We start from the raw sequence: 26,050 nt of genomic DNA on the forward strand, positions 1-26,050 counted from the left end.
GATGTGATATACTTAGATTTTGCAAAGGCATTTGATACAGTGCCACAAGAGAGATTAATGCACAAAATTAAGGGACTGGGAATAGCTGAAAATGTTAGCTCATGGATAAATAACTGGATAAAAGATAGGGAGCAACGAGTAGTTGTAAATGGATCATACTCAGATTGGACAAAGGTAATCAGTGGCGTCCCCCAGGGATCAGTACTGGGCCCTGTTCTTTTTAATATTTTTATAAATGACTTGAAGCAAGGATTAAATAGCGACATCTCTATTTTTGCAGATGATACTAAGTTAAGTAAAGTCATTAGGTCAGAGCAGGAAGAACTCTCTTTACAAAGGGATTTGCTAAAATTAGAACTATGGGCAAGTGAATGGAAAATGAGATTTAATACGGAAAAATGCAAGGTTCTACATTTTGGAAGTAAAAATAAGCAGGCTACGTATTTTTTAAATGGGACAAGACTTAGCCAAACACAGGAGGAAAGGTATTTGGGAGTAGTAATAGATAACAAGCTAAAGATGAGTGCACAATGCAGGGCAGCGGCTTCAAAGGCTAATAAGATACTAGCATGTATTAAAAGAGGCATTGATTCAAGGGAGGAAAGCATAATTCTGTCATTATATAAAGCCCTGGTAAGACCTCACCTTGAGTTTGGAGTGCAGTTCTGGGGACCGATTGCTAAAAAAGACATTGCAGAACTAGAAAAAGTTCAGAGAAGGGCCACAAAGCTAATAAGGGGATTGGAGAAATTAACCTATGAGGAGAGGCTAGCCAAACTGGGTCTGTTCTCTTTAGAAAAAAGGCGCTTGAGAGGTGACATGATTACTTTATATAAATATATTCAAGGCCCATATACAGAAATGGCAGAAGCTCTGTTTATTCCAAGAAAATTGTTTCTGACAAGAGGTCATAATTTAAGGTTGGAGGAAAGGAGATTTAATCTCCTGCAACGGAAACGTTTTTTCACTGTAAGAGCAATAAAATTGTGGAACTCATTACCAAAGGAGGTAGTGAATGCTAATACCATTGATACATTTAAAAATAGTCTGGATAAATTTCTGTATATAAACAAAATTCATGGATATGATTGCAAGTATTAAATGGGTCACATTTTAATGGGGTTATTTAAGCTTAACTGGAGCTTTTTGTAAGTATTTTAGATTTGTATAGGTTGAACTCGATGGACTTCAGTCTTTTTTCAACCTTATCTACTATGTTACTATGTATGTATGCTACATATACTATACACACATGTGGCCTCTGTACACACATATACTATACACACACCTGACCTCTGTGCACACATATACTATACACACACCTGACCTCTGTGCACACATATACTATACACACACCTGACCTCTATACACACATATATACTATACACACAAACATGGCCTCTGTACACACATATACTATACACACGTGGCCTCTGTGCACACATACACTATACACACACTTGACTTCTGTACACACATATACTATACACACATGTGACCTCTATACACACATATACTATACAAACACATGGCCTCTTTACACACATATACTATACAAACCCCATGTCTCTGTACACATATATACTATACAGTTACACACCCCTGACACATATACACACATATATAGTATACACACACCTGACCTCTGTACACACCTAGATATACTATACACAAACCTGACCTTTGTACACACACATATACTTTACACACCCCTAACCTCTGTACACACATATATACTATACACACCCCATGTCTCTCTGTACACACATATATTATACGCACACCTGACCTTTGTACACACACATATACTATACACACCCCTAACCTCTGTACACACATATATACTATACACAAACCTAACCTCTGTACACACATATATACTGTACACACATATATACTATACACACACCTGACCTCTGTACACATATATACTATACACACACCTGACCTCTGTACACATATATACTATACACACACCTAAACTCTGTACTAGGGCAGGGCGATAACGGGGGGGTCGCGATTTTTACTAGAACACCTTAATTTTTCAATAAAAAACAGAATTTATGTTTACCTGATAAATTACTTTCTCCAACGGTGTGTCCGGTCCACGGCGTCATCCTTACTTGTGGGATATTTTCTTCCCCAACAGGAAATGGCAAAGAGCCCAGCAAAGCTGGTCACATGATCCCTCCTAGGCTCCGCCTACCCCAGTCATTCGACCGACGTTAAGGAGGAATATTTGCATAGGAGAAACCATATGATACCGTGGTGACTGTAGATAAAGAAAATAAATTATCAGACCTGATTAAAAAACCAGGGCGGGCCGTGGACCGGACACACCGTTGGAGAAAGTAATTTATCAGGTAAACATAAATTCTGTTTTCTCCAACATAGGTGTGTCCGGTCCACGGCGTCATCCTTACTTGTGGGAACCAATACCAAAGCTTTAGGACACGGATGAAGGGAGGGAGCAAATCAGGTCACCTAAATGGAAGGCACCACGGCTTGCAAAACCTTTCTCCCAAAAATAGCCTCAGAAGAAGCAAAAGTATCAAACTTGTAAAATTTGGTAAAAGTGTGCAGTGAAGACCAAGTCGCTGCCCTACATATCTGATCAACAGAAGCCTCGTTCTTGAAGGCCCATGTGGAAGCCACAGCCCTAGTGGAATGAGCTGTGATTCTTTCAGGAGGCTGCCGTCCGGCAGTCTCGTAAGCCAATCTGATGATGCTTTTAATCCAAAAAGAGAGAGAGGTAGAAGTTGCTTTTTGACCTCTCCTTTTACCAGAATAAACAACAAACAAGGAAGATGTTTGTCTAAAATCCTTTGTAGCATCTAAATAGAATTTTAGAGCGCGAACAACATCCAAATTGTGCAACAAACGTTCCTTCTTCGAAACTGGTTTCGGACACAGAGAAGGCACGACTATCTCCTGGTTAATGTTTTTGTTAGAAACAACTTTTGGAAGAAAACCAGGTTTAGTACGTAAAACCACCTTATCTGCATGGAACACCAGATAAGGAGGAGAACACTGCAGAGCAGATAATTCTGAAACTCTTCTAGCAGAAGAAATTGCAACCAAAAACAAAACTTTCCAAGATAATAACTTAATATCAACGGAATGTAAGGGTTCAAACGGAACCCCCTGAAGAACTGAAAGAACTAAGTTGAGACTCCAAGGAGGAGTCAAAGGTTTGTAAACAGGCTTGATTCTAACCAGAGCCTGAACAAAGGCTTGAACATCTGGCACAGCTGCCAGCTTTTTGTGAAGTAACACAGACAAGGCAGAAATCTGTCCCTTCAAGGAACTTGCAGATAATCCTTTTTCCAATCCTTCTTGAAGGAAGGATAGAATCTTAGGAATCTTAACCTTGTCCCCAGGGAATCCTTTAGATTCACACCAACAGATATATTTTTTCCAAATTTTGTGGTAAATTTTTCTAGTTACAGGCTTTCTGGCCTGAACAAGAGTATCAATAACAGAATCTGAGAACCCTCGCTTTGATAAGATCAAGCGTTCAATCTCCAAGCAGTCAGCTGGAGTGAGACCAGATTCGGATGTTCGAACGGACCTTGAACAAGAAGGTCTCGTCTCAAAGGTAGCTTCCATGGTGGAGCCGATGACATATTCACCAGATCTGCATACCAAGTCCTGCGTGGCCACGCAGGAGCTATCAAGATCACCGATGCCCTCTCCTGATTGATCCTGGCTACCAGCCTGGGGATGAGAGGAAACGGCGGGAATACATAAGCTAGTTTGAAGGTCCAAGGTGCTACTAGTGCATCTACTAGAGTCGCCTTGGGATCCCTGGATCTGGACCCGTAGCAAGGAACCTTGAAGTTCTGACGAGAGGCCATCAGATCCATGTCTGGAATGCCCCACAGTTGAGTGATTTGGGCAAAGATTTCCGGATGGAGTTCCCACTCCCCCGGATGCAATGTCTGACGACTCAGAAAATCCGCTTCCCAATTTTCCACTCCTGGGATGTGGATTGCAGACAGGTGGCAGGAGTGAGTCTCCGCCCATTGAATGATTTTGATCACTTCTTCCATCGCCAGGGAACTCCTTGTTCCCCCCTGATGGTTGATGTACGCAACAGTCGTCATGTTGTCTGATTGAAACCGTATGAACTTGGCCCTCGCTAGCTGAGGCCAAGCCTTGAGAGCATTGAATATCGCTCTCAGTTCCAGAATATTTATCGGTAGAAGAGATTCTTCCCGAGACCAAAGACCCTGAGCTTTCAGGGATCCCCAGACCGCGCCCCAGCCCATCAGACTGGCGTCGGTCGTGACAATGACCCACTCTGGTCTGCGGAAGGTCATCCCTTGTGACAGGTTGTCCAAGGACAGCCACCAACGGAGTGAGTCTCTGGTCCTCTGATTTACTTGTATCTTCGGAGACAAGTCTGTATAGTCCCCATTCCACTGACTGAGCATGCACAGTTGTAATGGTCTTAGATGAATGCGCGCAAAAGGAACTATGTCCATTGCCGCTACCATCAAACCTATCACTTCCATGCACTGCGCTATGGAAGGAAGAGGAACGGAATGAAGTATCCGACAAGAGTTTAGAAGTTTTGTTTTTCTGGCCTCTGTCAGAAAAATCCTCATTTCTAAGGAGTCTATTATTGTTCCCAAGAAGGGAACCCTTGTCGACGGAGATAGAGAACTCTTTTCCACGTTCACTTTCCATCCGTGAGATCTGAGAAAGGCCAGGACTATGTCCGTGTGAGCCTTTGCTTGAGGAAGGGACGACGCTTGAATCAGAATGTCGTCCAAGTAAGGTACTACTGCAATGCCCCTTGGTCTTAGCACCGCTAGAAGGGACCCTAGTACCTTTGTGAAAATCCTTGGAGCAGTGGCTAATCCGAAAGGAAGCGCCACGAACTGGTAATGCTTGTCCAGGAATGCGAACCTTAGGAACCGATGATGTTCCTTGTGGATAGGAATATGTAGATACGCATCCTTTAAATCCACCGTGGTCATGAATTGACCTTCCTGGATGGAAGGAAGAATTGTTCGAATGGTTTCCATTTTGAACGATGGAACCTTGAGAAACTTGTTTAAGATCTTGAGATCTAAGATTGGTCTGAACGTTCCCTCTTTTTTGGGAACTATGAACAGATTGGAGTAGAACCCCATCCCTTGTTCTCCTAATGGAACAGGATGAATCACTCCCATTTTTAACAGGTCTTCTACACAATGTAAGAATGCCTGTCTTTTTATGTGGTCTGAAGACAACTGAGACCTGTGGAACCTCCCCCTTGGGGGAAGCCCCTTGAATTCCAGAAGATAACCTTGGGAGACTATTTCTAGTGCCCAAGGATCCAGAACATCTCTTGCCCAAGCCTGAGCGAAGAGAGAGAGTCTGCCCCCCACCAGATCCGGTCCCGGATCGGGGGCCAACATTTCATGCTGTCTTGGTAGCAGTGGCAGGTTTCTTGGCCTGCTTTCCCTTGTTCCAGCCTTGCATTGGTCTCCAAGCTGGCTTGGCTTGAGAAGTATTACCCTCTTGCTTAGAGGACGTAGCACTTTGGGCTGGTCCGTTTCTACGAAAGGGACGAAAATTAGGTTTATTTTTGGCCTTGAAAGGCCGATCCTGAGGAAGGGCGTGGCCCTTACCCCCAGTGATATCAGAGATAATCTCTTTCAAGTCAGGGCCAAACAGCGTTTTCCCCTTGAAAGGAATGTTAAGTAGTTTGTTCTTGGAAGACGCATCAGCTGACCAAGATTTCAACCAAAGCGCTCTGCGCGCCACAATAGCAAACCCAGAATTCTTAGCCGCTAACCTAGCCAATTGCAAAGTGGCGTCTAGGGTGAAAGAATTAGCCAATTTGAGAGCACGGATTCTGTCCATAATCTCCTCATAAGGAGGAGAATCACTATCGACCGCCTTTACTAGCTCATCGAACCAGAAACACGCGGCTGTAGTGACAGGGACAATGCATGAAATTGGTTGTAGAAGGTAACCCTGCTGAACAAACATCTTTTTAAGTAAACCTTCTAATTTTTTATCCATAGGATCTTTGAAAGCACAACTATCTTCTATGGGTATAGTGGTGCGTTTGTTTAAAGTGGAAACCGCTCCCTCGACCTTGGGGACTGTCTGCCATAAGTCCTTTCTGGGGTCGACCATAGGAAACAATTTTTTAAATATGGGGGGAGGGACGAAAGGTATACCGGGCCTTTCCCATTCTTTATTTACAATGTCCGCCACCCGCTTGGGTATAGGAAAAGCTTCTGGGAGCCCCGGGACCTCTAGGAACTTGTCCATTTTACATAGTTTCTCTGGGATGATCAAATTCTCACAATCATCCAGAGTGGATAATACCTCCTTAAGCAGAGCGCGGAGATGTTCCAACTTAAATTTAAATGTAATCACATCGGGTTCAGCTTGTTGAGAAATTTTCCCTGAATCTGAAATTTCTCCCTCAGACAAAACCTCCCTGGCCCCATCAGACTGGTGTAGGGGCATTTCAGAACCATTATCATCAGCGTCGTCATGCTCTTCAGTATCTAAAACAGAGCAGTCGCGCTTACGCTGATAAGTGGGCATTTTGGCTAAAATGTTTTTGATAGAATTATCCATTACAGCCGTTAATTGTTGCATAGTAAGGAGTATTGGCGCGCTAGATGTACTAGGGGCCTCCTGAGTGGGCAAGACTCGTGTAGACGAAGGAGGGAATGATGCAGTACCATGCTTACTCCCCTCACTTGAGGAATCATCTTGGGCATCATTTTCATTGTCACATAAATCACATTTATTTAAATGAGAAGGAACCCTGGCTTCCCCACATTCAGAACACAGTCTATCTGGTAGTTCAGACATGTTAAACAGGCATAAACTTGATAACAAAGTACAAAAAACGTTTTAAAATAAAACCGTTACTGTCACTTTAAATTTTAAACTGAACACACTTTATTACTGCAATTGCGAAAAAATATGAAGGAATTGTTCAAAATTCACCAAAATTTCACCACAGTGACTTAAAGCCTTAAAAGTATTGCACACCAAATTTGGAAGCTTTAACCCTTAAAATAACGGAACCGGAGCCGTTTTTAACTTTAACCCCTTTACAGTCCCTGGTATCTGCTTTGCTGAGACCCAACTAAGCCCAAAGGGGAATACGATACCAAATGACGCCTTCAGAAAGTCTTTTCTATGTATCAGAGCTCCTCACACATGCGACTGCATGTCATGCCTCTCAAAAACAAGTGCGCAATACCGGCGCGAAAATGAGGCTCTGCCTATGATTAGGGAAAGCCCCTAAAGAATAAGGTGTCTAAAACAGTGCCTGCCAATATAATTTTATCAAAATACCCAGATTAAATGATTCCTCAAGGCTAAATATGTGTAATATATGAATCGATTTAGCCCAGAAAAAGTCTACAGTCTTAATAAGCCCTTGTGAAGCCCTTATTTACTATCTTAATAAACATGGCTTACCGGATCCCATAGGGAAAATGACAGCTTCCAGCATTACATCGTCTTGTTAGAATGTGTCATACCTCAAGCAGCAAGAGACTGCTCACTGTTCCCCCAACTGAAGTTAATTCCTCTCAACAGTCCTGTGTGGAACAGCCATGGATTTTAGTAACGGTTGCTAAAATCATTTTCCTCATACAAACAGAAATCTTCATCTCTTTTCTGTTTCAGAGTAAATAGTACATACCAGCACTATTTTAAAATAACAAACTCTTGATTGAATAATAAAAACTACAGTTAAACACTAAAAAACTCTAAGCCATCTCCGTGGAGATGTTGCCTGTACAACGGCAAAGAGAATGACTGGGGTAGGCGGAGCCTAGGAGGGATCATGTGACCAGCTTTGCTGGGCTCTTTGCCATTTCCTGTTGGGGAAGAGAATATCCCACAAGTAAGGATGACGCCGTGGACCGGACACACCTATGTTGGAGAAAGTTTATTTAACACTACAGAATCTTAATGCACATGTTTCTCAATGTCCAATACACTTTGGGAGCATAAAAATACAAACCACATATGTGTATATATATCTATATCACATACACAGTTACACACACACACACACATATGTGTGTGTGTACGTATATATATATATATATATATATATATATACACACAGTGGGCAAAAAAGTATTTAGTCAGCCACCAATTGTGCAAGTTCTTAAGAAGATGAGAGAGCCCTGTAATTTTCATCATAGGTATACCTCAACTATGAGAGACAAAATGTGGAAACAAATCCAGACAATCACATTGTCTGATTTGGAAAGAATTTATTTGCGTATTATGGTGGAAAATAAGTATTTGGTCACCTACAAACAAGCAAGATTTCTGGCTCTCACAGACCTGTATCTTCTTCTTTAAGAGGCTCCTCTGTCCTCCACTCATTACCTGTATTAATGGCACCTGTTTGAACTTGTTATCAGTATAAAAGACACCTGTCCACAACTTCAAACAGACACACTCCAAACTCCACTATGGTGAAGACCAATGAGCTGTCGAAGGACACCAGAAACAAAATTGTAGACCTGCACCAGGCTGGGAAGACTGAATCTGCAATAGGCAAGCAGCTTGGTGTGAATAAATCAAATGTGGGAGCAATAATTAGAAAATGGAAGACATACAAGACCACTGATAATCTCCCTCGATCTGGGGCTCCACGCAAGATCTCACCCCGTGGGGTCAAAATTATCACAAGAACGGTGAGCAAACATCCCAGAACCACACGGGGGGACCTAGTGAATGAAATGCAGAGAGCTGGGACCAATGTAACAAAGGCTACCATCAGTAACACACTACGCCACCAGGGACTCAGATCCTGCAGTGCCAGACGAGTCCCCCTGCTTAAGCCAGTACATGTCCGGGCCCGTCTGAAGTATGCTAGAGAGCATTTGGATGATCCAGAAGCGGATTGGGAGAATGTCATATGATCAGATGAAACCAAAGTAGAACTGTTTGGTAGAAACACAACTCGTCGTGTTTGGAGGAGAAGGAATGCTGAGTTGCAACCAAAGAACACCATACCTACTGTGAAGCATGGGGGTGGCAACATCATGCTTTGGGGCTGTTTCTCTGCAAAGGGAACAGGACGACTGATCCGTGTACATGAAAGAATGAATGGGGCCATGTATCGTGAGATTTTGAGTGCAAACCTCCTTCCATCAGCAAGGACATTGAAGATGAAACGTGGCTAGGTCTTTCAGCATGACAATGATCCCAAACACACACGCCTGGGCAACGAAGGAGTGGCTTCGTAAGAAGCATTTCAAGGTCCTGGAGTAGCCTAGCCAGTCTCCAGATCTCAACCCCATAGAAAACCTTTGGAGGGAGTTGAAAGTCTGTGTTGCCCAGGGACAGCCCCAAAACATCACTGCTGTAGAGGAGATCTGCATGCAGGAATGGGCCAACATACCAGCAACAGTGTGTGACAACCTTGTGAAGACTTACAGAAAACGTTTGACCTCTGTCATTGCCAAAAAAAGAAAATATAACAAAGTATTGAGATGAACTTTTGATATTGACCAAATACTTATTTTCCACCATAATTTGCAAATAAATTCTTTCCAAATCAGACAATGTGATTGTCTGGATTTGTTTCCACATTTTGTCTCTCATAGCTGAGGTATAGCTATGATGAAAATTACAGGCCTCTCTCATCTTCTTAAGTGGGAGAACTTTCACAATTGGTGGCTGACTAAATACTTTTTTGCCCCACTGTGTGTGTGTATATATATATATATATATATATATATATATATATATATATATATATATATATATATATATATACATACATACAGGGAGTGCAGAATTATTAGGCAAGTTGTATTTTTGAGGATTAATTTTATTATTGAACAACAACCATGTTCTCAATGAACCCAAAAAACTCATTAATATCAAAGCTGAATAGTTTTGGAAGTAGTTTTTAGTTTGTTTTTAGTTATAGCTATTTTAGGGGGATATCTGTGTGTGCAGGTGACTATTACTGTGCATAATTATTAGGCAACTTAACAAAAATCAAATATATACCCATTTCAATTATTTATTTTTACCAGTGAAACCAATATAACATCTCAACATTCACAAATATACATTTCTGACATTCAAAAACAAAACAAATCAGTGACAATATAGCCACCTTTCTTTGCAAGGACACTCAAAAGCCTGCCATCCATGGATTCTGTCAGTGTTTTGATCTGTTCACCATCAACATTGCGTGCAGCAGCAACCATAGCCTCCCAGACACTGTTCAGAGAGGTGTACTGTTTTCCCTCCTTGTAAATCTCACATTTGATGATGGACCACAGGTTCTCAATGGGGTTCAACTCAGGTGAACAAGGAGGCCATGTCATTAGATTTTCTTCTTTTATACCCTTTCTTGCCAGCCACGCTGTGGAGTACTTGGACGCGTGTGATGGAGCATTGTCCTGCATGAAAATCATGTTTTTCTTGAAGGATGCAGACTTCTTCCTGTACCACTGCTTGAAGAAGGTGTCTTCCAGAAACTGGCAGTAGGACTGGGAGTTGAGCTTGACTCCATCCTCAACCCGAAAAGGCCCCACAAGCTCATCTTTGATGATACCAGCCCAAACCAGTACTCCACCTCCACCTTGCTGGCGTCTGAGTCGGACTGGAGCTCTCTGCCCTTTACCAATCCAGCCACGGGCCCATCCATCTGGCCCATCAAGACTCACTCTCATTTCATCAGTCCATAAAACCTTAGAAAAAACATAATTTATGCTTACCTGATAAATTCCTTTCTTCTGTTGTGTGATCAGTCCACGGGTCATCATTACTTCTGGGATATAACTCCTCCCCAACAGGAAATGCAAGAGGATTCACCCAGCAGAGCTGATATAGCTCCTCCCCTCTACGTCAGTCCCAGTCATTCGACCAAGAATCAACGAGAAAGGAGTAACCAAGGGTGAAGTGGTGACTGGAGTATAATTTAAAAGATATTTACCTGCCTTGAAAACAGGGCGGGCCGTGGACTGATCACACAACAGAAGAAAGGAATTTATCAGGTAAGCATAAATTATGTTTTCTTCTGTTATGTGTGATCAGTCCACGGGTCATCATTACTTCTGGGATACCAATACCAAAGCAAAAGTACACGGATGACGGGAGGGATAGGCAGGCTCATTATACAGAAGGAACCACTGCCTGAAGAACCTTTCTCCCAAAAATAGCCTCCGAAGAAGCAAAAGTGTCAAATTTGTAAAATTTGGAAAAAGTATGAAGCGAAGACCAAGTTGCAGCCTTGCAAATCTGTTCAACAGAGGCCTCATTCTTAAAGGCCCAAGTGGAAGCCACAGCTCTAGTGGAATGAGCTGTAATTCTTTCAGGAGGCTGCTGTCCAGCAGTCTCATAGGCTAAACGTATTATGTTACGAAGCCAAAAAGAGAGAGAGGTAGCAGAAGCTTTTTGACCTCTCCTCTGTCCAGAATAAACGACAAACAGGGAAGAAGTTTGACGAAACTCTTTAGTTGCCTGCAAGTAGAACTTGAGGGCACGAACTACATCCAGATTGTGTAGAAGACGTTCCTTCTTTGAAGAAGGATTTGGACACAAGGATGGAACAACAATCTCTTGATTGATATTCCTGTTAGTAACTACCTTAGGTAAGAACCCAGGTTTAGTACGCAGAACTACCTTGTCTGAGTGAAAAATCAGATAAGGAGAATCACAATGTAATGCTGATAACTCAGAGACTCTTCGAGCCGAGGAAATAGCCATTAAAAACAGAACTTTCCAAGATAACAATTTTATATCAATGGAATGAAGGGGTTCAAACGGAACACCCTGTAAAACGTTAAGAACTAAGTTTAAACTCCATGGTGGAGCAACAGCTTTAAACACAGGCTTGATCCTAGCTAAAGCCTGACAAAAGGCCTGGACGTCTGGATTTTCTGACAGACGCCTGTGTAACAAGATGGACAGAGCTGAAATCTGTCCCTTTAATGAACTAGCCGATAAACCCTTTTCTAAGCCCTCTTGTAGAAAGGACAAGATCCTAGAGATCCTAACTTTACTCCAGGAGTAACGTTTGGATTCACACCAGTATAGGTATTTACGCCATATTTTATGGTAAATCTTTCTGGTAACAGGCTTCCTAGCCTGTATCAGGGTATCAATAACCGACTCAGAAAAACCACGTTTTGATAAAATCAAGCGTTCAATTTCCAAGCAGTCAGTTTCAGAGAAGTTAGATTTTGATGTTTGAACGGACCCTGTATCAGAAGGTCCTGTCTTAGAGGTAGAGACCAAGGTGGACAGGATGACATGTCCACTAGATCTGCATACCAAGTCCTGCGTGGCCATGCAGGTGCTATTAGAATCACTGATGCTCTCTCCTGTTTGATTTTGGCAATCAATCGAGGAAGCAGCGGGAAGGGTGGAAACACATAAGCCATCCCGAAGTTCCAAGGTGCTGTCAAAGCATCTATCAGAACCGCTCCCGGATCCCTGGATCTGGACCCGTAGTGAGGAAGTTTGGCGTTCTGGCGAGACGCCATGAGATCTATCTCTGGTTTGCCCCAACGTCGAAGTATTTGGGCAAAGACCTCCGGATGAAGTTCCCACTCCCCCGGATGAAAAGTCTGGCGACTCAAGAAATCCGCCTCCCAGTTCTCCACTCCCGGGATGTGGATTGCTGACAGGTGGCAAGAGTGAGACTCTGCCCATCGAATTATCTTTGATACTTCCATCATTGCTAGGGAGCTTTTTGTCCCTCCCTGATGGTTGATGTAAGCTACAGTCGTGATATTGTCCGACTGAAACCTGATGAACCCCCGAGTTGTTAATTGGGGCCAAGCCAGAAGGGCATTGAGAACTGCTCTCAATTCCAGAATGTTTATTGGAAGGAGACTCTCCTCCTGATTCCATAATCCCTGAGCCTTCAGAGAATTCCAGACAGCGCCCCAACCTAGTAGGCTGGCGTCTGTTGTTACAATTGTCCAGTCTGGCCTGCTGAATGGCATCCCCCTGGACAGGTGTGGCCGATGAAGCCACCATAGAAGAGAATTTCTGGTCTCTTGATTCAGATTCAGAGTAGGGGACAAATCTGAGTAATCCCCATTCCACTGACTTAGCATGCATAATTGCAGCGGTCTGAGGTGTAGGCGTGCAAAAGGTACTATGTCCATTGCCGCTACCATTAAGCCGATCACCTCCATGCATTGAGCTACTGACGGGTGTTGAATGGAATGAAGGACACGGCATGCATCTTGAAGTTTTGTTAACCTGTCCTCTGTCAGGTAAATCTTCATTTCTACAGAATCTATAAGAGTCCCCAAGAATGGAACTCTTGTGAGAGGAAAAAGAGAACTCTTCTTTTCGTTCACTTTCCATCCATGCGACCTTAGAAATGCCAGAACTAACTCTGTATGAGACTTGGCAGTTTGAAAGCTTGAAGCCTGTATTAGAATGTCGTCTAGATACGGAGCTACCGAAATCCCTCGCGGTCTTAGTACCGCCAGGAGGGCACCTAGAATCTTTGTGAAGATTCTTGGGGCCGTAGCCAATCCGAATGGAAGAGCTACAAACTGGTAGTGCCTGTCTAGGAAGGCAAACCGTAGATACCGGTGATGATCTTTGTGGATCGGTATGTGAAGGTAAGCATCTTTTAAATCCACTGTGGTCATGTACTGACCCTTTTGGATCATGGGCAAGATTGTTCGAATAGTTTCCATTTTGAACGATGGAACTCTTAGGAATTTGTTTAGAATCTTTAAATCTAAGATTGGTCTGAAGGTTCCCTCTTTTTTGGGAACCACAAACAGGTTTGAGTAGAACCCTTGTCCTTGTTCCGACCGCGGAACCGGATGGATCACTCCCATTAATAACAGATCTTGTACACAGCGTAGAAACGCTTCTTTCTTTATCTGGTTTGTTGACAATCTTGACAGATGAAATCTCCCTCTTGGGGGAGATAATTTGAAGTCTAGAAGGTATCCCTGAGATATGATCTCTAGCGCCCAGGGATCCTGAACATCTCTTGCCCAGGCCTGGGCGAAGAGAGAAAGTCTGCCCCCCACTAGATCCGGTCCCGGATCGGGGGCTCTCGGTTCATGCTGTCTTTGGGGCAGCAGCAGGTTTCCTGGCCTGTTTGCCCTTGTTCCAGGACTGGTTGGGCTTCCAGCCTTGCCTGTAACGAGCAACAGCTCCTTCCTGTTTTGGTGCAGTGGAGGTTGATGCTGCTCCTGTTTTGAAATTCCGAAAGGGACGAAAATTAGACTGTCTAGCCTTAGCTTTGGCTTTGTCTTGAGGTAGGGCGTGGCCCTTACCTCCTGTAATGTCAGCGATAATTTCTTTCAAACCGGGCCCAAATAAGGACTGCCCCTTGAAAGGTATATTAAGTAATTTGGACTTAGAAGTAACATCAGCTGACCAGGATTTTAGCCACAGTGCCCTACGTGCCTGTATGGCGAATCCTGAGTTCTTAGCCGTAAGTTTGGTTAAATGTACTACGGCCTCCGAAATGAATGAATTAGCTAGTTTAAGGACTCTAAGCCTGTCCATAATGTCGTCTAGCGTATATGAACTAAGGTTCTCTTCCAGAGACTCAATCCAAAATGCTGCCGCAGCCGTAATCGGCGCGATACATGCAAGGGGTTGCAAAATAAAACCTTGTTGAACAAACATTTTCTTAAGGTAACCCTCCAATTTTTTATCCATTGGATCTGAAAAGGCACAGCTATCCTCCACCGGGATAGTGGTACGCTTAGCTAGAGTAGAAACTGCTCCCTCCACCTTAGGGACCGTTTGCCATAAGTCCCGAGTGGTGGCGTCTATTGGAAACATCTTTCTAAATATTGGAGGGGGTGAGAACGGCACACCGGGTCTATCCCACTCCTTAGTAACAATTTCAGTTAATCTCTTAGGTATAGGAAAAACGTCAGTACTCGCCGGTACCGCAAAGTATTTATCCAACCTACATAGTTTCTCTGGTATTGCAACGGTGTTACAATCATTGAGAGCTGCTAAGACCTCCCCTAGTAATACACGGAGGTTCTCCAATTTAAATTTAAAATTTGAAATATCTGAATCCAATCTGTTTGGATCAGAACCGTCACCCACAGAATGAAGCTCTCCGTCCTCATGCTCTGCAAGCTGTGACGCAGTATCAGACATGGCCCTAGTATTGTCAGCGCACTCTGTTCTCACCCCAGAGTGATCACGCTTGCCTCTTAGCTCAGGTAATTTAGACAAAACTTCAGTCATAACAGTAGCCATATCTTGTAATGTTATCTGTAATGGCCGCCCAGATGTACTAGGCGCCATAATATCACGCACCTCCCGGGCGGGAGATGCAGGTACTGCCGCGTGAGGCGAGTTAGTCGGCATAACTCTCCCCTCGCAGATTGGTGAAATTTGTTCACATTGTACAGATTGACTTTTATTTAAAGTAGCATCAATACAGTTAGTACATAAATTTCTATTGGGCTCCACCTTGGCATTGGAACAAATGACACAGATATCCTCTGAGTCAGACATGTTTAACACACTAGCAATAACTTGCAACCTGGTTATAATCTTTTTTAGCAAAAACGTACTGTGCCTCAAAGAGGTACTTAAACGATTAAATGATTAAATGACAGTTGAGATAATAAACTGAGAACAGTTATAGCATCAACTTTAAAACAACACAACTTTTAGCAAGGTTTTGTTCCCATTAGTAAGATAACATAACTAAATTTGACATAAAAATTATTGATCCACAGTCAATATAAAAAATTTTCACAGCTTCTGCTGAGAGAATGTACCTCCCTTCAAGAAGTTTGAAGACCCCTGAGATCTGTCAGAGATGAACCGGATCATGCAGGAAAAATAATAGCTGACTGGAAATTGTTGATGCGTAGCAAAGAGCGCCAAAAACGGCCCCTCCCTCTCACACAGCAGTGAAGAGAAACGAAACTGTCACAATTCAAAATAAACTACTGCCAAGTGGAAAATAAAGCCCAAACATTTATTTACTCAGTACCTCAGCAGTGTAAACGATTCTACATTCCAGCAAAAACGTTTAACATGATATAATACTTATTAAAAAGATTAGTGACCTTTAACAAAGTAGTTCCGGTGAAGTACCATTCCCAGAATACTGAAGTGTATACATACATGTCATTATAACGGTATAGCAGGATTTTCTCATCAATTCCATTCAGAAAATAAAAACTGCTACATACCTCAATGCAGATTCATCTGCCCCTGTCCCCTGATCTGAAGCTTTTACCTCCCTCAGATGGCCGAGAACAGCAATATGATCTTAACTACTCCGGTTAAAATCATAGTAAAAACTCTGGTAGATTCTTCCTCAAAGTCTGCCAGAGAAGTAATAACACGCTCCGGTGCTATTATAAAATAACAAACTTTTGATTGAAGTCATAAAAACTAAGTATAATCACCATAGTCCTCTCACACATCCTATCTAGTCGTTGGGTGCAAGAGAATGACTGGGACTGACGTAGAGGGGAGGAGCTATATCAGCTCTGCTGGGTGAATCCTCTTGCATTTCCTGTTGGGGAGGAGTTATATCCCAGAAGTAATGATGACCCGTGGACTGATCACACATAACAGAAGAAATCAGTCTTGAGATATTTCTTGGCCCAGTCTTGACGTTTCAGCTTGGGTGTCTTGTTCAATGGTGGTCGTCTTTCAGCCTTTCTTACCTTGGCCATGTCTCTGAGTATTGCACACCTTGTGCTTTTGGGCACTCCAGTGATGCTGCAGCTCTGAAATATGGCCAAACTGGTGGCAAGTGGCATCTTGGCAGCTGCACGCTTGACTTTTCTCAGTTCATGGGCAGTTATTTTGCGCCTTGGTTTTTCCACACGCTTCTTGCGACCCTGTTGACTATTTTGAATGAAACGCTTGATTGTTCGACGATCATGCCTCTGCAAGATATCTCACTATTTTTGACATTTCTGAGCCTGTCAAGTCCTTCTTTTGACCCATTTTGCCAAAGGAAAGGAAGTTGCCTAATAATTATGCACACCTGATATAGGGTGTTGATGTCATTAGACCACACCCCTTCTCATTACAGAGATTCACATCACCTAATATGCTTAATTGGTAGCAGGCTTTCGAGCCTATACAGCTTGGAGTAAGACAACATACATAAAGAGGATGATGTGGTCAAAATACTAATTTGCCTAATAATTCTGCACACAGTGTATATATATATATATATATATATATATATATATATATATATATATATATATATATATATATATATATATATATACATACACACACACACACACACACATATACATACATATATATATATATATATATATATATATATATATATATATATATATATATATATATATATACACACACACACACACATATATATATATATATATATATATATATAAAAAAAAATTCTTATTTTTTAAAACATTTTTATCTTGATACAGGCATATAGCAGTAGGGGTGGGGGGCTGCTCCTTTCAGAAATGCTGTGCTTTGCTGATATCAAATACATTGTAGATGCAGTTAACCCAGCAGCTAGCTAGCAGAGGGGACTGCAGTTTTAGCCTTTTTGGCAGCTGTGGGGTTAACTGCATCTGCTATGTATTTGAGCCGTTTCTCAGAGAGCAGGAGATTGTGTGGGAGGTTCCATAATGATTACATACCCTAAGTTTCAGACTGCAGACGTCCCTAGGGGGAAATATAAGTAAGTGGCTTTCCTCTTCAGTCTCCTGCATGGGCTCTGCTTTTAGACTTCAATAGATTGATCAGCTGCTACTGAGATCACAAACAGAAAGTGAAAGTAAAACAGCCATTTTACAAATGTAAAAGCAACCACTAGATGGGGCTGGTTTGCAAGAAATCACATACAAATCTGAAGTTGTTTTTTTTCTCCAAAAAAAACGCATCCATGATTAATCCTGCAGCCCTACTCTGTTCACACATATACTATACACAAACCTGACCTATGTACACATATATACCATACACACACACCTGACCTCTGTACACACATATACTATACACACACACACGGCCTCTGTACACACATATATACTATACACACACGTGGCCTTTGTACACACACATATACTATACACACACACGTGGCCTCTGTACACACACATATACTATACACACATATACTAGACACACAAACATGGGGTCTGTACATCCATATACTATAAACACACGTGGCCTCTGTACACACACACATACTATACACACGTGGCCTCTGTACACACATACTATACATACACATGGCCTATGTACACACATATACTATACACACATGTGGCCTCTGTACACACATACTATACACACACACATGGCCTATGTACACACATATACTATATGCACACCTGACCTCTGTACACACATATACTATACACACCTCTGGCCTCTGTACACACATATACTATACACACCTCTGGCCTCTGTACACACATATATACTATACACACCCCTGGCCTCTGTACATTCATATAAAATGCACACACCTGACCTCTGTACACACATATATACTCATATATACTATACACACACCTGACCTTTGTACACATATTTACATTCTACACCCCTGGCCTCTGTGCACATATTTACTATACACACCCCTGACACATATACACACATATATAGTATACACACATATACTATACGCACACGTGGCCTCTGTACACACATATACTATACACACACCTGACCTCTGTACACACATATACTATACACACCTTTGGCCTCTGTACACATATTTACTATACACACCCCTGAAACATATACACACATATATAGTATACACAGACCTGACACATATACACACACATATACTATACGCACACCTGACCTCTGTACACACATATACTATACATACCTCTGGCCTCTGTACACACATATATACTATACACACCCCTGGCCTCTATACATACATATAAAATTCACACACCTGACCTCTGTACACACATATATACTCATATATACTATACACACATCTGACCTTTGTACACATATATACATTATACACCCCTGGCCTCTGTACACATATTGACTATACACACATATACTATACACACCCCATGTCTATGTACACATTTATACTATACACACCCTATGTCTCTCTACACACATATATTCTATACACACCCTGACACATATACACACATATACTATACACACCCCATGTCTATGTACACACATATATACTATACACACCCTATGTCTCTGTACACATATATACTATACACACCCCTGACACATATACACACGTATATAGTATACACACACCTGGTCTCTGTACACATATATACTATACACACCCCATGTCTCTGTACACATTTATACTACACACATCCCCATGTCTCTGTACACATATATACTATACACATCCCCATGTTTCTGTACACATATATACTATACACACCCCATGTCTCTGTACACATTTATACTACACAAACCCCCATGTCTCTGTACACATATATACTACACACACCCCCATGTACTATACACACACACGTGGCCTCTGTACACACATATACTATACACACCTCTGGCCTCTGTACACATATTTACTATACACACCCTGACACATATACACACATATATAGTATACACACACTTGACACATATACACACACATATACTATACGCACACCTGACCTCTGTACACACATATACTATACACACCTCTGTACACATATTTACTATACACACCCCTGACACATATACACACATATATAGTATACACACACCAGACACATATACACACATATATAGTATACACACACCAGACACATATACACACACATATACTATACGCACACCTGACCTCTGTACACACATATACTATACACACCTCTGGCCTCTGTACACACATATATACTATACACACCCCTGGCCTCTATACATACATTTAAAATGCACACACCTGACCTCTGTACACACATATATACTCATATATACTATACACACATCTGACCTTTGTACACATATATACATTATACACCCCTGGCCTCTGTACACATATTTACTATACACACATATACTATATACACCCCATGTCTATGTACACATGTATACTATACACACCCTATGTCTCTGTACACACATATATACTATACACACCCTGACACATATACACACATATACTATACACACCCCATGTCTATGTACACACATATATACTATACACACCCTATGTCTCTGTACACATATATACTATACACACCCCTGACACATATACACACGTATATAGTATACACACACCTGGTCTCTGTACACATATATACTATACACACCCCATGTCTCTGTACACACATATATACTATACACACCCCGTGTCTTTGTACACACATATACTATACACACCCCATGTCTCTGTACACATATATACTACACACACCCCATGTCTCTGTACACACATATACTATACACACCCCATGTCTCTGTACACATATATACTACACCCCCCCATGTCTCTGTACACATATATATACTATACACACCCCGTGTCTTTGTACACACATATACTATACACACCCCATGTCTCTGTACACATATATACTACACCCCCCCATGTCTCTGTACACACATATATACTATACACACCCCGTGTCTTTGTACACACATATACTATACACACCCCATGTCTCTGTACACATATATACTACACACACCCCATGTCTCTGTACACACATATACTACACCCCCCCATGTCTCTGTACACATATATACTACACCCCCCCATGTCTCTGTACACATATATACTATACACACCCCATGTCTCTGTACACATATATACTATACACACCCCATGTCTCTGTACACATATATACTATACACACCCCATGTCTCTGTACACATATATACCATACACACCCTTGGCCTCTGTACACATATATACTATACACACCCTTGGCCTCTGTGCACAAAACAACTATATACCCCTCACCTCTCTCTGTACAGACAGGGTTTATAGAACTGACAAATAACTGGGGAATCTGTGTCCCTACAGTACAATTTTACTCAAGCACTGAGATCTACACCACTGCCCACATCATGAAACTTACCTTACACATATATAGTATACACACATATACTATACGCACACGTGGCCTCTGTACATACATATACTATACACACACCTGACCTCTGTACACACATATACTATACACACCTCTGTACACATACACACGTATATAGTATACACACACCTGGTCTCTGTACACATATATACTATACACACCCCCATGTCTCTGTACACATATATACTATACACATCCCCATGTCTCTGTACACATATATACTATACACACCCCATGTCTCTGTACACATTTATACTACACACACCCCCATGTCTCTGTAAACATATATACTATACACACTATACAATTTTACTCAAGCACTGAGATCTACACCACTGCCCACATCATGAAACTTACCTTACACATATATAGTATACACACACCTGACACATATACACACATATACTATATGCACACGTGGCCTCTGTATACACATATACTATACACACACCTGACCTCTGTACACACATATACTATACACACCTCTGAACACATATTTACTATACACACCCCTGACACATATACACACATATATAGTATACACACACCAGACACATATACACACACATATACTATACGCACACCTGACCTCTGTACACACATATACTATACACACCTCTGGCCTCTGTACACACATATATACACACCCCTGGCCTCTATACATACACATAAAATGCACACACCTGACCTCTGTACACACATATATACTCATATATACTATACACACATCTGACCTTTGTACACATATATACATTATACACCCCTGGCCTCTGTACACATATTTACTATACACACATATACTATACACACCCCATGTCTATGTACACATTTATACTCTGTACACACATATATACTATACACACCCTGACACATATACACACATATACTATACACACCCCATGTCTATGTAAACACATATATACTATACACACCCTATGTCTCTGTACACATATATACTATACACACCCCTGACACATATACACACGTATATAGTATACACACACCTGGTCTCTGTACACATATATACTATACACACCCCATGTCTCTGTACACACATATACTATACACACCCCATGTCTCTGTACACATATATACTACACACACCCCCATGTCTCTGTACACATATATACTATATACACCCCATGTCTCTGTACATATATATACTATATACACCCCATGTTTCTGTACACATATATACTATACACACCCCATGTCTCTGTACACATATATACTATATACACCCCATGTCTCTGTACATATATATACTATACACACCCCATGTCTCTGTACACATATATACTATACACACCCTTGGCCTCTGTACACATATATACTATACACACCCTTGGCCTCTGTGCATAAAACAACTATATACCCCTCACCTCTCTCTGTACAGACAGGGTTTATAGAACTGACAAATAACTGGGGAATCTGTGTCCCTACAGTACAATTTTACTCAAGCACTGAGATCTACACCACTGCCCACATCATGAAACTTACCTGGCATTGCATGAACGAGGTCACCACAAATCACAAAGAACTTGGGCTTGGGGTTTAACTTGTTAATAGCCTGAACAGCATCTTCCGTTAAGGAGATCTCTCTCTGCCATTCATTGCCGCCATAATCAGGGTCACCAATTTCCCACGATTTCATGAGGCCGAACTGCGGGTCTGCACCATGTATGAAGTAGAAGGGGCCTTTCCAATGCGATTCTTCATCTTGGAAAAAAAGGAGTTGATACAAACTATTAAATAAACGAAGACCGACACACTTAATTCTAATTATACATTTCTGAATGCAATGATATTGGTAGGAAGAAACGTGATATTCACCAATTGGAAAAGTAGGGGAAATCTTAAGTTTTCAGAATTTCGGAGAAAAGTTCAGCATCAGATAATACTGGAACAGTATAACATAAAAAATGTAATAATAGACAATTACATCGCTTTTGTGCCAAATGGAAGCTGATGATCTTATCCCTCCCCACAACAGCACAACTACAGAAAGTTTCTCTTATTAAGAATTCTGAATGGTTTAAACAACAGATAGAAACAGGAAAGTTTCCAAGGTTATGGTCATCGGAACATACTAAGTAGTGAAGGAGAGGCCTACCCCTCTCCCTTTCACCTTCCTCCCTTGCCCCCCCCCCCCCTTTCCTTTTTTTTTCCCTCCCTTCCCTCTATGACAGGAAAAGACATTTCAGTAGGAGAGCTAGTGAGAAGGAAACTAGCTAACCTTATATTTAGGGAACTGGTCTTGTGACCTTCACAAAAGAAGGAAGTTTTTTGTTTGGAAACTATTTTGTAATCATTTTTATATGTTTAGGCGAAGTGGCATCCAAGTGTAAAGTGGACATATTTAACTATGCCATAATAGACCCCTAGCTCAAAGAGTGTGTTATTGCAGTGATTTTTAACCTTTTTTTTTTGCCGTGGCACACTTTTTTACATTAAAAAATCCTGTGGCACACCACCATCCCAAAATTTAAAAAAAATCACACATTGTAGCCTAATACAGCATATATATATATACACATACACACATACACACACATACTGTATGTATTGTGCTGTTATGCCATGCCTCCTACAAACTACCCCTGCACTGGGAGTAAAAAACAAGCAAAGTTTAAAAAATGTCACACTGTTGTCAGTCTGCCGTGGCACACCTGAGGATCTCTCACGGCACACTAGTGTGCCACGGCACACTGGTTGAAAAACACTGTGTTATTGTATATATTAGCTATCACTAGGACTGTTTTGAGTGCTGGTTGCTATGCTCTATGTCTCGTTTTCTCTATGTATGTTTGAAACTGCTACAGATTCACCTGTCTGTGTTTTCTGAAGTTTGTGATTTGCGAAAGTTGTCAAGTATGTTATTCAGATACGTTATGTCAAAACTATTAAAATATTCTGCCCATAGACCCTGCCTACGTTGTTTGGCGCTCTGATATCCAATCTTAAAAATGTTATTCAGATACGTTATGTCAAAATTCTCCTAAAAATTTAAAAAAAATAAAATGAAAAAAAATAAAATAAACAAAGATTTTCATAAATTTGCGGTTGGCATATTTCGGGTTACTGCATTCTGTTCAATTTTCAACAAAAAGGAGAGATTGTTGCAATGTATCGGTTTTATTTTATAAGAAACCTGACTCATACATAAAACCAGAGTTTTTGACCTTTCTTTTAAACCAAAGTGAATGGCTTCCTCGGGGCAGTCAGTTTTATCGGCTTCTCTCATTTGCAAAAAATAGATTTGAAGCAAAAAGGATGCAGTCTGCTCACAGTTTGAGAGATCATTACTGGTGTTATTTTATTCCAAATATAAGGAGAAGTTATTCTTATATATTGTACGTGTGGGTGAAATAATTGTTTTGCCTTCCAGAGGGATAACATTTGAAATAAGGTTACAGTTTATATTACCTCAATTGTGTTCAGCTTGTGAGTTAATTCCAGATAGGCATTCAATATACGGACTTGATTTTAAGGGAATATTGTTATCCAAAGCTATATCTCATCCACATGAAATATCAGCAATTACATCCACGTTGTATTTAAAACTAACAGGATTTTCATGTTTGTGCACAAGTTTTCTTAGGGACAGTTGTATCATTGGCGGACAAGTTCCTCAGCTCCATTGGTGAAAATGAACACTGAAAAAATCTTGAAAATAAAATGTAATTTTCTTAAAAACGGTGAGAACTCTAAACTCCAGCACAGGCGCTGATTAATAAGTATACTCTGGGAAGTGTAGATGGTTCCTTGTCAGCTAGTGGAACCAAAATGGATTAATTTACGTACAGGGCAAAAGGTCAACCGCCTGACAAAAGTCACAGATGTGGCAACACATGTTAAGCCATTATCACTTTAATCCATCTAAATTATTGTTATCTTGATGTAGAGTGTTGAGCTGCAAACATATATATATCTATTAGATAATGATCTGCACTATATGGCCAAAAGTATGTAGACACCCCTACGGATTATTGTGGCCAGGAGTTTCAGCCACACACGTTACTAAAAGGTGCACATAGCCATGAAATCTTCATAGACAAACTCTGGCAGTACGGAGCAATGTCATAGGTACCACCTTTGCCATATGTCAGAAAGGTATCCCCTACCAGATGTGTTCCGGTCAAGTGTGTAATTATTGTGAAGTAGAAGCATCTAGGAGCAGCAAAAGTTCAGCCACGAAGTAATAGACCATGCAAACTCAGAGCGGCCTGCTGAATTGTGAAGCACCCTCAGGTCCACCTGCTCCTGGCTCTCTTTTTGAAGCTATAATGCCTGCAGCAGAGAAGAGGTGCTCAGAATGGTGCTGAGGTGCCTGAGATGCATAAGTAGGATTTTGCCAATTTCTCCAAGCTACGATATATATCTGTTAGCTTTTCACCAATGTAAAGGGTTTTCCTCCTTGGCAAGGGGCCTCTCAACAAAGTAAGCCTGGGCTTTATTTCTAACTTGGCTGCTGATGTCCTCCTCTTTATTCTCTTCCTCACTGCTGCTTCCTAGCTGTTCTCACTGGTCCCCAGCACACCATGTGATTTAAGTAGATATCCGGGTTATCTACATTTAGCCACCATTAAGCAAGCGTAACCCAGGTTCTGAACCAAAAATGGGCCAGCTCCTAAGCTTTACATGTCTGCATTTTCAAATAAAGATAGCAAGAGAACGAAGAAAAATTAATAATATGAGTAAATTAGAAAGTTGCTGCTCTATCTGAATCATAAAAGAAAAAAATGTGGGTTTAATATCCCTTTAAAGACAAAGTCAAAATTAAACTTTAATTATTTGGACACATCACGTCTTTTTAAGAGATGTTTTTATTTATCAATTTATTTATGATACACTCGGGGCAGATTAAAGACTGGAGGTGCAGGGTAAGTTTCATTTAAAATATACATAACGGAAATGTGCATATTTAAATACTTCACTGCACTATAATGCTCATATGAACATGAACTGATGCATTTAAAGTACAGAAAAGTCAATATTTAAACTTTCATGAT

The 26,050-nt window shown here is 41.2% G+C and overlaps 1 protein-coding gene across 1 annotated transcript in view; it reads right to left on the reverse strand.

Moving 5' to 3' along the window:
- CPPED1 (calcineurin like phosphoesterase domain containing 1) overlaps positions 1 to 26,050 on the reverse strand; it is a 264,292-nt gene that overhangs the window by 217,246 nt on the left and 20,996 nt on the right. The window contains exon 2 of the mRNA XM_053694614.1: positions 22,539 to 22,757. Within this exon, the coding sequence (XP_053550589.1) occupies positions 22,539 to 22,757 (219 nt within the window). The remainder of the gene's footprint in view (positions 1 to 22,538; positions 22,758 to 26,050) is intronic.

This window comes from Bombina bombina, chromosome 11 (assembly GCF_027579735.1).
Source record: "Bombina bombina isolate aBomBom1 chromosome 11, aBomBom1.pri, whole genome shotgun sequence".
Taxonomy (NCBI): Eukaryota; Metazoa; Chordata; class Amphibia; order Anura; family Bombinatoridae; genus Bombina; species Bombina bombina.